Here is a 12,083-nt window from a genome sequence, read left to right on the forward strand (position 1 = left end):
AAGTACAATATTGCAAAGAAAACGAAATTACTGATTATGTTTGAAGGTAAGAAACATTGCAATAAAGTATTAAAAAAACAAACAAACACAGGAATTAAACCTGGGGAATGCTGTTTGTTTCCCCTGTGTAACCGTAAGTAAACATTGTAATTTTAACAACAAGGAAAGTAAAATAAAAAGTAAGTTTGTGGCTTTGTCACATTCTACATCAACTATGTAAATACTACATCTAGTGAAGTACAGAAGTTGTTATTTTATCACAAACCATGGTCATTTTATGTTGTTTTGTTGCCTTAATTTAAACAGGTAGTTTTGGTGATGAAACCTAAGAAATGAGTTCTATTTCAGGCTCCGTTTACATGATGACGGTCTGAACAAAAGACGCAAAAGTGGCGTTGCGCCGGAAATCTGCGTGCATATGGTGACGCAAAAGTGTGTGAATTGGATTGGGTATGCATGCCAGGCGGCATCACTTAAAGTATAAGAGCATCTTTGGGCATGTTGAAGTTTTCACGTCACGCGTTTTCATCAGCTACTCCTTCCACAAAGTTCTCCACCATCCACTAGATCTCCCAGGTCTCGTCCAAAGCCGTCTGGCTCGCCTCCGTTCAATTGGTGCATCCAAAATGTGATAGAGGTAATTACAGATCCTTCTCTGTTCAATAATACTATCTGTACATTTGGTGGAAAGACTCCTGTAAGTTTATTAGAGCTGCTAGAGCAGCTTCAAGGTCCGACGCATGGAAATTATCCTACATGTTTGTTTATTTCCCTGTACTGGAGCATGTATGTGACGTTAACACGTATGTGACGTAAACGCGTACGTGGCGTAAACGCGTACGTGACGTAAACACGTACGTGACGTAAACGCATACGTGACATGAGCAGATCTGAGCAGAGTTTTGTGTCTTGGCAGTGTAGACGGACACGCTACGGCGGAGCAGATTACAGTTTTACACTCTGGAGGGTGGTTTCACATTTTTGTGTTTTTAAGCCCCAAAAACGATGTCACAGTCGAAACGAAAGTCATGTTATGTAAGATAAAATAGGAACTGCTGTATGAGGATATGTTGACTCAGTCATATTGCACCACTGAGCATATAATTTCACTAAAGGTGGAGTTTCACATGTAGACCAACATTTATAATACTAAACATTTGCTGTATTAGCATTTATATAGTGTGATGCAGCACTGCAATGGAATACTACTTCTAACAGTCTCTCTCTCTCTCTTTCTCTCTCTCTCTCTCTCATGCAAAGTGTTCCCCTCCCTCTCTCTTCATTCATTCAGAGCTCCGCCTGCAGCTGCAACACAATCTACTGTTACTGTTACTATTTCTGTCAAACTCTGCTTTAATGCACATTACACACACACACACACACACACATACATACCATTAGCAGCAGCATGTGGCTCCTCTCCCTCTCTCTCTCTCTCTCTCTCTCTTTCTCTCTCTCTCTCTCTCTAAAACACAGAAGCTTGCTCGCCCTCAGTGTGCAGGCTGTGTGTGTGTCTGACAAGAGCTCAGAGCCGATCAGAGGGAGCAGCGGATGGAGAGGAGGAAGACGACAGCGAGCCGCATTTGATCCGGAATAAAACTACAAGTCCAGCTTCTTGTTTTTGGTTTCAAGCTGCTTTCAGAATTTGGTTGTAACGAGGAAACAAGCTGCTGGCGTTTTAAGCCGAGACCAGTTCCTGTCGTGGAAGACAAAGTCTGGTTTCTGGGCTCAGATTAAAAAAATTAAATCAAGATTTTGTTTTTTAGGACAGACGAGCTTCATTTCAGATTCTTCTTTCTCTTTTGTGAACGCTGCAGATGAAGCAGAAGAACAGTTTCTGTCTTCTTTCTCTGTTTGGAGGCTGAAGCAGCAGAGCAGATGGTGAGCGGCGTGTGTGTAGATACTGAATGCACAGTAATGTGTGTGTGCCTTTGAAAGCTCTAAAGACTGTGTGTCCTGTCCTTTGCATGTACATATAGCCAGCAGTAAGTGGACACTCCTGTCCTCATGCTTTTCTCTACTTTTGGTCTGTTTGTCACCATTTGGACCCCAAAGGTAAAATTAAGCTACATCATGCTGAACCTGCAAGTAATAGTCATTTATTAAGTCATTTATTATTTCCTCAATGGAGGGTTTTGCCTCCAAAATGTTAGAAAATGGTGAAAAGCTCCTGTTTTTGTTTTTGTTCTGACTGAACAACTCAAAAGGTGGTGGTGGGGGTCAGATTCTCTCTGCCTGTCAGAGGCCATTAAGCTGCTAGCGGGACGCCACGTTAGAGCCCAGAAAACCACTGCAGATGAAACAGGGAACATCACAGGACTTCAATGACAGAATCCCAACAGGTGAGTTTTTACATGAAAAACAGTCTGTTTTGGAACTGAGAGGCTGATGAAGTGAGCTTGAGGCCAGATGGTTGCTTGTTTGAATCCCTGAACAGATAATACCAAAAAAACAAGCGTCTGTGACAGTTTCCAGAGTTTTTAAGAGGACGCCTCAGGGTTGGATTTACTGCCATTGTTGTCAGTTAGTGGAGCTTTACACTAAAGAGAGGTGGTGCTGAGGGGACAGGCTCACACAAACATCCACTGTCACAAACAGTCACATTAGAAAGAGTCAAATTAGCTGCTGAGAGCAAAACTTACTGAAGGAACAAATTTAAATATGGCTTTACATTTTAGGGAAAATTAAGGGCTGGTTTCCAATTTATTTCAACAGATTTGTATAGCTGCATACAGTGGCCATTAGAGATACTACAGTTTACAGCAATTAATAGGGATGTCCCGATCAGGTTTTTTTTGGCCCCGAGCCCGAATCCGAGTAATTTAATTTTGAGTATCTGCCGATACCGAGTCCCGATCCGATACTTCTATAATACGTTAAAAAAAATGAAGAGCGAAGAAACAGATCCAGGATGTGCCTTTTTTATTTTATCATTTAAAACTAATTTTTTGAGCACTTCTTTGAGGTAGCTTGAACAATCAAGTAATAATTACAAATACAAATTTTCACCTTCCCAGTTTACATACCTGGCAAGTGATCGAGCGTTAGACAATCGCAGTGTTATTTTCGTTCACTTTAAAATACTTCCAGACTGCAGACATATTCGCGTTGGTTTAAACTGCTGCCGTGTTGTTGGTTTTTTACTTCTTCTTCTCTTCTTCTTCTTCTTGTAATGGCAGCGGCACCAACTTTAAGGTGCATTAGCGCCAGCAAGGTTGGAGTGTGTGAACTTCTGCTTCGCTTATTGACATGCAGCCTGCAGTAAAATGATATCATGCTGAATATACATATATCCGATCCCAATGTCCGATTCCGATCGAGTCTGAAACCACATGATCGGCCCCGATTTCCGATCATGTGATCGGATCGGGACATCCCTAGCAATTAAGGACTTTAATTTCTTTGTGAAATCCATTCATCAACTCAGTTGAACTGAATGGCTGAATCTGATATAAGCAGAGATTCACTGGTCCACTAGACCAGTGACTTCCAGAGAGAGCTGAATATGGCACCCTAGTGGCCAAGATTGGTACTGCATGAAAAAAAATCCTGTGTGGCCCAATTATTTTAGACCGTCATTATAAAAAAGACTGTGCTGTGTATTAGTTTCTTGGGTCAGTAAATAGCTTCAAGAAGCTGCCAAGGACTACAGTACTATCACCAACAGCTGCTTTGGGATGGCATGTGTCCTTACAGAGATAAAAGAAATGTTAGCTCAATGTTTTCTGGATAACGATGATTTATTAATCTTAAAAATATGTCAGCAACCAACCTACCCTTTTCCAAATCTCTTTCATGTCACCACAGATATAAAGAAAATGCAAACCTGCCAAACGTTAGCTAACTTAAGATGTGAAGGGGGATGATAACATGTCATGTCCTGCTGTACTTTGAAAGCCTTTTAACAAGCTAACTGACCTGCAGGTTCTTTTAGCATAGCAGCTAATGCTAAAGTTAACATGATAACGTTGACATGATAACCCCAACACACCGTCTTCATCCATTCAGTTTGATCAGAGATTAAAAGATGAGTTCAGAGTTAAAAAAATACATTTTTAGAATTTCTGTTACAGAGACAGACAGAAATACCAAGAACTGCTCAGAGCCACTGTTGGACCTCCATATAGTGCAGGGATGGAAAACTTACATGCTGGAGGGGGCCACAATTTTTCATGGACACTACCACAGGGCCACATATAGGACCGTGCAGACCACCAGATATGATGAAACTGCAATTTTAAATATATTTACAGTGCAGTAACTTGACATATTTCATGCTCAAATTCATGTATATCAGTATAGATAGGAGTACAAAAGGTTTGAAGCAAATCAAAAATAAACACTTACTGTGATTTCTTTTTTTTTTTCAGTGCAAGAACAGCAGACCAACATTAATGCAAGAAGTAATTTTGTGCGTTTTTACACTGCACTTTTAAGATTTCATGCTCAAATGCATGTTGTTGTACTGAGGGCCACTTTAAGTGAGGGTGCAGGCCGTATGCGGCCCCCGGGCCTCCAGTTGCCCATCCCTGATATAGTGTGTCACACCATCTGTTTCCCGTCACTAGTTATACGGTTACCAGCTAACATATGAAGTACTGTGTATTGACTAATTACTACTGTGTGTTTACTCAAGTCTTGTGAAAGTGTTTGGAATGACAGTCTCAACACTACAGCAGATGTATGATGATGACACATCAGTAAAAACAGACAACAAAGACGGAGTGGTTGTTTCTGACGCCATCTGGACTGTTCCGCTTGGGGATTGAAACCACAGTTTTAATCTGTGACCCGCCGTTGCTGTGTGGGGCGGCTTCTAATCTGGTTGATGGTGCTTTTGACAAGTTGTTTCAATGGCTGCACGGCAAAAAAGGTTGTCTAAAAACAAGATAAAAACACTAAATAAATTTACTTGACAAGATTTCTTAAATTAAGATTATTTAATCTAGAAATAAGCATGTTGTACACTTAAAATAAGAAATTAACTCTTAAAACAAGATGTATTAAAGCTGCAAGCAGTGATGAACTGGCCCGAGCAGAGTGACCTGCAAATTACTTGTTTCTTACCAAGTAAAAAAAAACGTATGCTAACATGCTAATTTCCAGATTTAATAATCTTAATTTAAGAAATCAGCAAGATCATTTCCCTCAGATTTAGTGTTTTTATCTTGTTTTTAGACACACCTTTTTTGCAGCGAGTTTACTCCCAAAAATTGAAGGAACTGAGGATATCTTTGTCTGCACTTTCTATAACTGTAGAAGCATTTAGAATTGCAACAGGATCATTCCTATTTGTTTACTGAAAAATGAGTTGAACAGTGTTCTTTTAGAGCAGGAAACCCAACGGCACCAAATGATTGACTTGACTAAATCAAGCAGTGCATCAGCACCTGTGTCAAAAGAACTAAAGCTAGAACCAAAAAACAAAACCAGACTAAGCCCTAGTGAGTAAATCTCCTGCCATCTTTAAGGCTAAAACTTAAATCGCTATAGATAAACACCTCAAAGTAAAAAAAAAGTTGTACAAGACAGCATGAAGCATGTGATGTTCTTTGAGCTAGAAATGTCGGTAGGCTGTATTTCACAGACAAACCTGCTGGGTAAAGTTTGAGTTTGGGTGAAAGTGATGTCCTCGATCAAAACCCAGCAGCCTCTATGCTCACTGTGGTCCTTAAGAGACACGTGTCCTAAAGAAAGAGACGCCAAGTGGTGCAGAGAGGAGGGAATGCTCAAAGCGAGATGGTGAATAGCAGAGTGGCAGCCAGGAGCGATTTGAGCTTTTGATAAACAGAAGATGACATACTAACGTCTACGTTTGCTTTTGTTTAGGTCCTCGGCTTGCAGCTTTATGAGTGTTTGACTGCTGAAGCATGCAACAGTGGGTCCATGGAGTGTTTTCATGGTGTACGATGTTGTAATAGTAAAAGTCTTGGGACAAAGTGGTCATGATGGGCTTTGTGTTTCTATTATTTGTCTCCATAGGGATTTACTTAAGACAAGATCACAGTTTTCTATAAATCCCTCCTCCTGGTTCCACAACATGTAACATGTAACAACACATCTGTTGTTATGAGCCATCATGCAGGCAGAGAGGTCAGAGGTGATCGTCTCCATAGGATACTCTTAAAATCTGATAAAGGTCCTCATCCTCTTACAGGCTGCTGTAGTGGATCTGATGGGCCTGACAGCTGTCATTCACAACTGATTTGAGTTACTAAGCCGGGAGATTTTTTGATTTTCTTCCACAGCATATTAGTATTGTTCTGAACCCATGAGCTTTTTTTAAATTTATTTTATTTAACCTTTATTTAACCAGGTCGTTCCCACTGAGACACAAATACCTCTTTTTCAGGGGAAGCCTGGCCAAGATAGCAGCAGGGTTAAAAGTTACAACAATAAGACAGACAGTGCATCGTGGCAAGAACAGACAATAAAACATGGACCTACAGTAAAATACAAGCAAGCCAGAAAACATAGTAAAATAGGCATGGACAGTACAAGAACATAACATCATAAAAAACAAGTGCAAAGGCGATACGAGTCTGCTTCCAGATCTCTCAAGAGTTTTTTTTAAAGGAGGTGACCGTAATAACGTCCTGCAGATTGAGACTGCTCTGGAGCAGATTCCAGGATAAGGGAGCCCGATACATAAAAGCCTGTTTACCAATTACAGTGCGGACTTTAGCTAAAACCAGCCAACAAGTCCTCGTACTTTAAGAAAGGTTGCTTCCAGCTTGGTCGCTCAGGACACATAAGCATTGGATGCTTTGAGCTTTAAAACAAACAACAATAATGCTGTTAAAAAGTCTATACCTGCACATAGCTTGAGCATCAGTACTCACTGTACGTTATCTTCTAGGATCTGCTTGTGATTACGTCTGAGAATCAAGGCTCTGACTTTGCACTTTTACTTTTTTGGTCTCTTGCTGATTAAATGACGTCAAATATTCTTCTGGGAGCCACATTTGCCTCTCATATGTCCTCCCACTATCTCCTTCCTCTACCTGCATTGTAATTTCTCCTGTTTTGTAATGTCAGTAGTGGCCTGAAGGCACCACCAGCCTCACGCAGGCTGCAGCAGAGTGACTGGCATCATTGTGCCAAAAGAAAGACCTGCAACAAAAGAAAGACCTTGAGGCAGCTTTTCTCTGGCTCTTTATAGCAGCTAGCGACAGATGATGGAGTGACAGCACTTTTCTTTTACCACCGTAGTTTTATCTCTCATGCACACCTCCCCCTGCATATCTGAGTGCCCAGAGAGATCAAGGGGAGGAAACGGAGTGAATTTAAAAAGGCAGGAATCATCGAAAAAAAATACAAACATTTTTCTTGATTGTATGTGTGAAACAATTCTGATGCTGTACTGTATCTGTAGCATTCAGGAATTGCAAGTGGGCGTTAGAAAGGCAGAAGTTGGCACTGACTTTTCTCCGGTGTTGCTGGATAAAAACACAGAGGATTATTTTACTTCATCGTGAAGCTTGTGTGTTCTCTCTGAGTGAAAAGAGGCAAAGGATGAAAAGGATTGAGGACAAGTAAATGCTGTGAATTACAACACAACCCCGGCCTGCAATGCCAATATACTGTAGATGAGCTCTGCCAGAGACTAAGCGGTTGATGTTTTTTAATCAGTGCACATGAAATACTCCACTTAATCTCACATATCGAGTTGCACTGTTCATGGAGGCTGAGAGGTTTGAGAAACAGGCTCTTGAAAAAAAAATCATCTGTTTGAATCCCTGGAGCAGATGAAAAGTGCAAAACACTAAATGTGAACGAGTAAATCTTTTATCTGCCACCGAGGAGATGAATGAAAGAAAAGACATGTAAAAGCTGCAAGAGAGCAAAGTAAATCCAGAGCTCACAGAAGATTATCCTTTATTCTGAAGTAGTGAAGTTGGAGGAGCCATTTCAGTTGTCCTTTTTTCACAGACAATGCACAAGGACTTGGATTATGAACATGAAAATCTCCATGTTTTAATCACTGGTTCTAAAGAAAACTTTTTGAATAAAAAAACAAAAGCCTGTGTACATAAAAACCCACCGCCCCCCCCCTCATGCCTCCATGGTTGAAAAAGCGCACCAGAGTGGTTAAAATGAGAGGAAGTGCCTTATTGGCTGCCTCTAGGGCAGCTATTGTCAACCTTGGGGTCGGGACCCCAATTGGGGTCTGTGCTTCATAGCTTTTTGCTGCCGGTTGGACCCCATGTTGTGCAGAATGTGCCCTTTTTATTTTTTCGCCCCTGCCCTTCAAACTGTCTGAGTCGGATGCGGTAAATGGACCCCCTGAGCTAAACTTGTGGTTGTGACCTTGGACGATAGAAATAAAACTGACTTAATTTGACTGACAAGTTTATATCTCAACTCTAAAATGTCCCGCTCACCAAAATATTCTGGTCACAAATATGTTTTATCAAAATATTCAAATCACAGCCTCTCCTATTCTGTCTCTATCTTCTCTGTTCCAGGACGTTCTCCACAGCCATTGGATGTTGGTGTGAACCGGCAGAGTGTGAAGACAGCTGGATGAGAGCCTGAAGCAAAAGCAGAGTCAATGTCCCAGACATGAAGAACCAGGACCAGTATGGACGATGTCACCTGGAGAGCCTGGGTGAGTCTTGGCTTCGCTTTAATCTGCTTCAATGAAAACTGGACGGGTTTTAAAGTGACAGTGGAAGGTTAAGCTTTGCTTCCCTTTCACAATGTAGTAAGTTTGTAGAAAAAAATATCTTCTGTTTGTCTTCCAGTGCACGCTGCCCTATCCAGTCTGGTGTTGGTTCTACTGGCACTGCTGGGCTCGGTCCACAGCTGTCCTGGTGTCTGCACCTGCTACGGTAACACAACCGACTGCTCTGCGGTCGGCCTTCTCTCTCTGAAGCCAATCCTGGCACTGCTGGACCAGGACTGTCTGAACCTCCGCCTACCCCACAACAACCTCTCCTCCCTGGGAAAAACTGAGCTCTCCAACCTCAGCAGCCTGGAGCTTTTGGATATTTCCCAGAACCACTTTTCCTCCCTGCAGCCTGGAGCTTTCTCAGGACTAGGCAGCCTGCGGTTCCTCAATCTCTCTGCTAACTACCTCGGGGTTCGCCTGGCAACCCCTGACCCCAACAACAGCACAGAGGTCGCCCAGGGATTGAATGGCAGTCAAGGCAGCAGCAGCTTGAGCAAGGAGGTGTTAAGGGGGCTGTGGCAGCTGCAAGGGCTTGACCTATCTTCCAATGGCCTCCTGTGGCTGCCCAAAGGTCTACTGGATGGGCTTCAGAGACTGGTCTGGCTGTCCTTGGCCAGCAACCGGCTGGTGGCCCTGGACCGAGTCACATTCGAGCCCCTTGTGGGGCTCCAGCAGCTCCAGCTGGCGGGAAACCCCTGGGAGTGTGACTGCAAGCTGAGAGACTTCAAGCACTGGATGGAGTGGTTGATTTACAGGGGTGAGCAGGGCTGTTAGCAGGCCCCTCCACATCTAAAATACTCTGAAGTTGATAGGTTTGATAGTCGGCTTTAAGACCGTACCAGAGTGAATCACTATGTATTTGAGTCTCTACTTCAAAAGCTGTCTAATCAAAGCAATTAATCTCGGCTCTGCAGGATGGATGTATGCTGAGCAAAGACATCTAAGAATATAATGACCACCATCTCTCTCATTCTCTCTCCCTGCTTCCTTCTCCTTTCATCTTCACCCTCCCTCTTCTTCCCCTTCTCTTTTTATGTTTCCCCTTTCTCTCTGTTTTATAGATGGGCAGGTAGATGCGATGCAGTGCAGTCTCCCGGGGGATCTGAAGGGCAGGGACATCCGCAGCGTGCCAGCAGAGATGTTCAGCTACTGCCTGCAAAGGCCGACCAGAGAGGGGGCTCCAGGTTACGCCACCAGGCCGCCCTGCCCGCCCGGCCGGATCAGCAGTAACGACGAATGCGTTCGCCAGCGTTACCGGCCTGTCAGTGTTCGCCGAGCACATGGCACGCAAATAGTTGCGGGTGTGATTTGTGGCACAGTGTGCATAATGATGGTGGTTGCAGCTACTTATGGCTGCGTCTACGCCTCTCTGATGGCACGCTACCAGAGGGAGATGAAGAGTCGAGGCCAGCCTCTGATGGCCGAGTCCGGAGCCGACACAGACCTGGAGGATGGGCAAATGTCATCGCCGACCTCGCCAGAGGAGTCGCTGCCAAAAGAGGCCTGCGGCATTGTGCATGGGTATCGAATCAGCAGCTTCTGACCCGCTGCTTTTTACTGATTTTCGATCCTCCCGGGACGCTCCGGCTGCTTCTGCTCCTCAGCTCTCATACATGATGAGAAAGCGTCTTGAGGGAGAAACCCTGTAGCTCTGTGATTGTGCTGAAAACCTCTGGGCGGGGACTGATCGTACAGCTAATGGACTGGACTAGATTCAGTGAAACTGGAATGCTGCAGCACTTCTTTTAATGTATGGATGCTCTGTGAATTGTTATTCCCTGCGCTGCATCTCTCAGCCAGCTTTTAAACTCCTCTGAAGCTGCTGTTGGCACTTCTGCACCTTGACTTCACTTCATCTGTGTTTTTGTTTCTTCCTTAGAAATATGAATATGTTCCAAATGTCCGTATGTATCTGAGCCCAACAAGCACAAGCTCCAAAAGTACAAATGTCTGTGAATCTGTAAAATGATGTGACATTTCTCCTGTTGTTTGCTGCACATTGTCTAATTTTCTTGATCAGTTCTGTGAATTTTATGTTATCTGTAACATCTCTACTTTGACAAATAGTTCTCCCTCTGTAAGGTAGATGCCCTGTTCAATTTCCTACAAAATAGAAACTCTTTAAACCAAGTCTTGCTGCTGTCAGGGAAATGCTGCTTTAAGCTTCATCCCAGAGTTAAACTGCATTCAAATATCACTAGAGCTTTACTGCTGCCTGGAGGGCAAGCTATGAGCTACTGCAGCTTTCAGTACAACAAAACAGTTCAGACATCAGTTATTTTCCAGCAGAGCAAAGTATGAGACAATGACTGAAAGTGTGTGAGTGCAAGAGCCCACATTTACTGTACCGGTTATATGTTTTAATTTATTTTGTCCTTATTTTCTGTGATAAGCACATGAAACAACGTCTCAAATTCTACTCAAGGACTGTTAATCATGCTGAAGATAATAAACTCTATATTTATCTAAACAGTTTTTTTCTTATTAAAAACATGTTGATTTGAGAGCCACAGGTCACATGACAATATCCAGAAAACAGCCAGAAAACCATATTAACACACAAATTAAAAAAAGGGGCCCACTAAGCAAAAAAAATGGTGAAATCCTCTCCTCCAAAGGACTTTTGATAAACTCTCGAATCTACAGACTTCAGCTTTACTTTATTTTTTTAAACAAACAAAACAAAACACTACATGGCAACACATTGTGTGGAGCATTTCAACCATCAGCGCTGTAATTTGTAAAGCAGCCTGGTCCCAAATAACGGTGGCCCCAAAGTGCAAATCACAACGGCAAATCAGAAAACACAACAACAAATCAAAAAACACAACAACAAATCAGAAAACATGTTTTTTCAGATTTATTGTGTTTCTTGAACTACTACTACCGTTGTGTTTTCTGTTTTGTCGTTTTGTTTTTTGATTTGTTGTTGTGTCTTCTGTTTTGTTGTTGTGTCTTTTGATTTGTTGTTGTGTTTTCTGATTTGCCGTTGTGATTTGCACTTCAGGGCCACCGTACCAAATAGCTAGTTGTTTGCAAACAATGCATAAGCTCTTGATTTCTGAGGGGAAGCAAATATGTCTGTGTTTTTCCTTGTTTTTACATTTTCCAATAATGAGAATATTCAATATGATATTATTGTGGACTATTACTATTATTGTTATTATTATTAAAATTAGTAGAAAAGATCCAACGGCTTATTGCAAATAGAAACATTATAGAACTAAGAGTCTAGCCTCCCGAAGACAAAAGGAAAATATAAGAATTGAAATCCTTCTAAACTTTCTTTTTTGAGGAAACTGGATTTAAATGCAAGACTTCAAGATCTGCCTTTGTACAGACTGTGCATCAAAAAGGCCAAGTAGGGAAAACAGTGAATCAATGAGCCAAAACAATAATAAAACAGAAA

General features: G+C 42.2%; 2 protein-coding genes across 2 annotated transcripts in view; one reads left to right on the forward strand and one right to left on the reverse strand.

Annotated features, from left to right (window-relative positions):
- LOC131972719 (voltage-dependent calcium channel subunit alpha-2/delta-4-like) overlaps positions 1 to 12,083 on the reverse strand; it is a 138,031-nt gene that overhangs the window by 55,337 nt on the left and 70,611 nt on the right. The gene's annotated exons all lie outside the window — the stretch shown is intronic.
- On the forward strand, positions 1,782 to 10,968 carry LOC131972727 (leucine-rich repeat and transmembrane domain-containing protein 2-like). The gene is made up of 4 exons (XM_059334406.1): positions 1,782 to 1,881; positions 8,469 to 8,611; positions 8,748 to 9,431; positions 9,736 to 10,968. Exons 2-4 carry the CDS (start codon positions 8,566 to 8,568, stop codon positions 10,215 to 10,217), a joined length of 1,212 nt encoding a protein of 403 aa, XP_059190389.1. The 5' UTR covers positions 1,782 to 1,881; positions 8,469 to 8,565; the 3' UTR covers positions 10,218 to 10,968.

The sequence above is a fragment of the Centropristis striata genome, chromosome 6 (genome assembly GCF_030273125.1).
Source record: "Centropristis striata isolate RG_2023a ecotype Rhode Island chromosome 6, C.striata_1.0, whole genome shotgun sequence".
In the NCBI taxonomy this organism is placed as follows: Eukaryota; Metazoa; Chordata; class Actinopteri; order Perciformes; family Serranidae; genus Centropristis; species Centropristis striata.

Bases quoted from the DNA above. Each gene is read 5' to 3' on its own strand.
- LOC131972727 (XM_059334406.1), top strand. From the start codon at position 8,566: ATGAAGAACCAGGACCAGTATGGACGATGTCACCTGGAGAGCCTGG. The intron at 8,612-8,747 runs GTGAGTCTTGGC...TTTGTCTTCCAG, and splicing joins ATGTCACCTGGAGAGCCTGG to TGCACGCTGCCCTATCCAGT. The intron at 9,432-9,735 runs GTGAGCAGGGCT...TCTGTTTTATAG, and splicing joins GGAGTGGTTGATTTACAGGG to ATGGGCAGGTAGATGCGATG.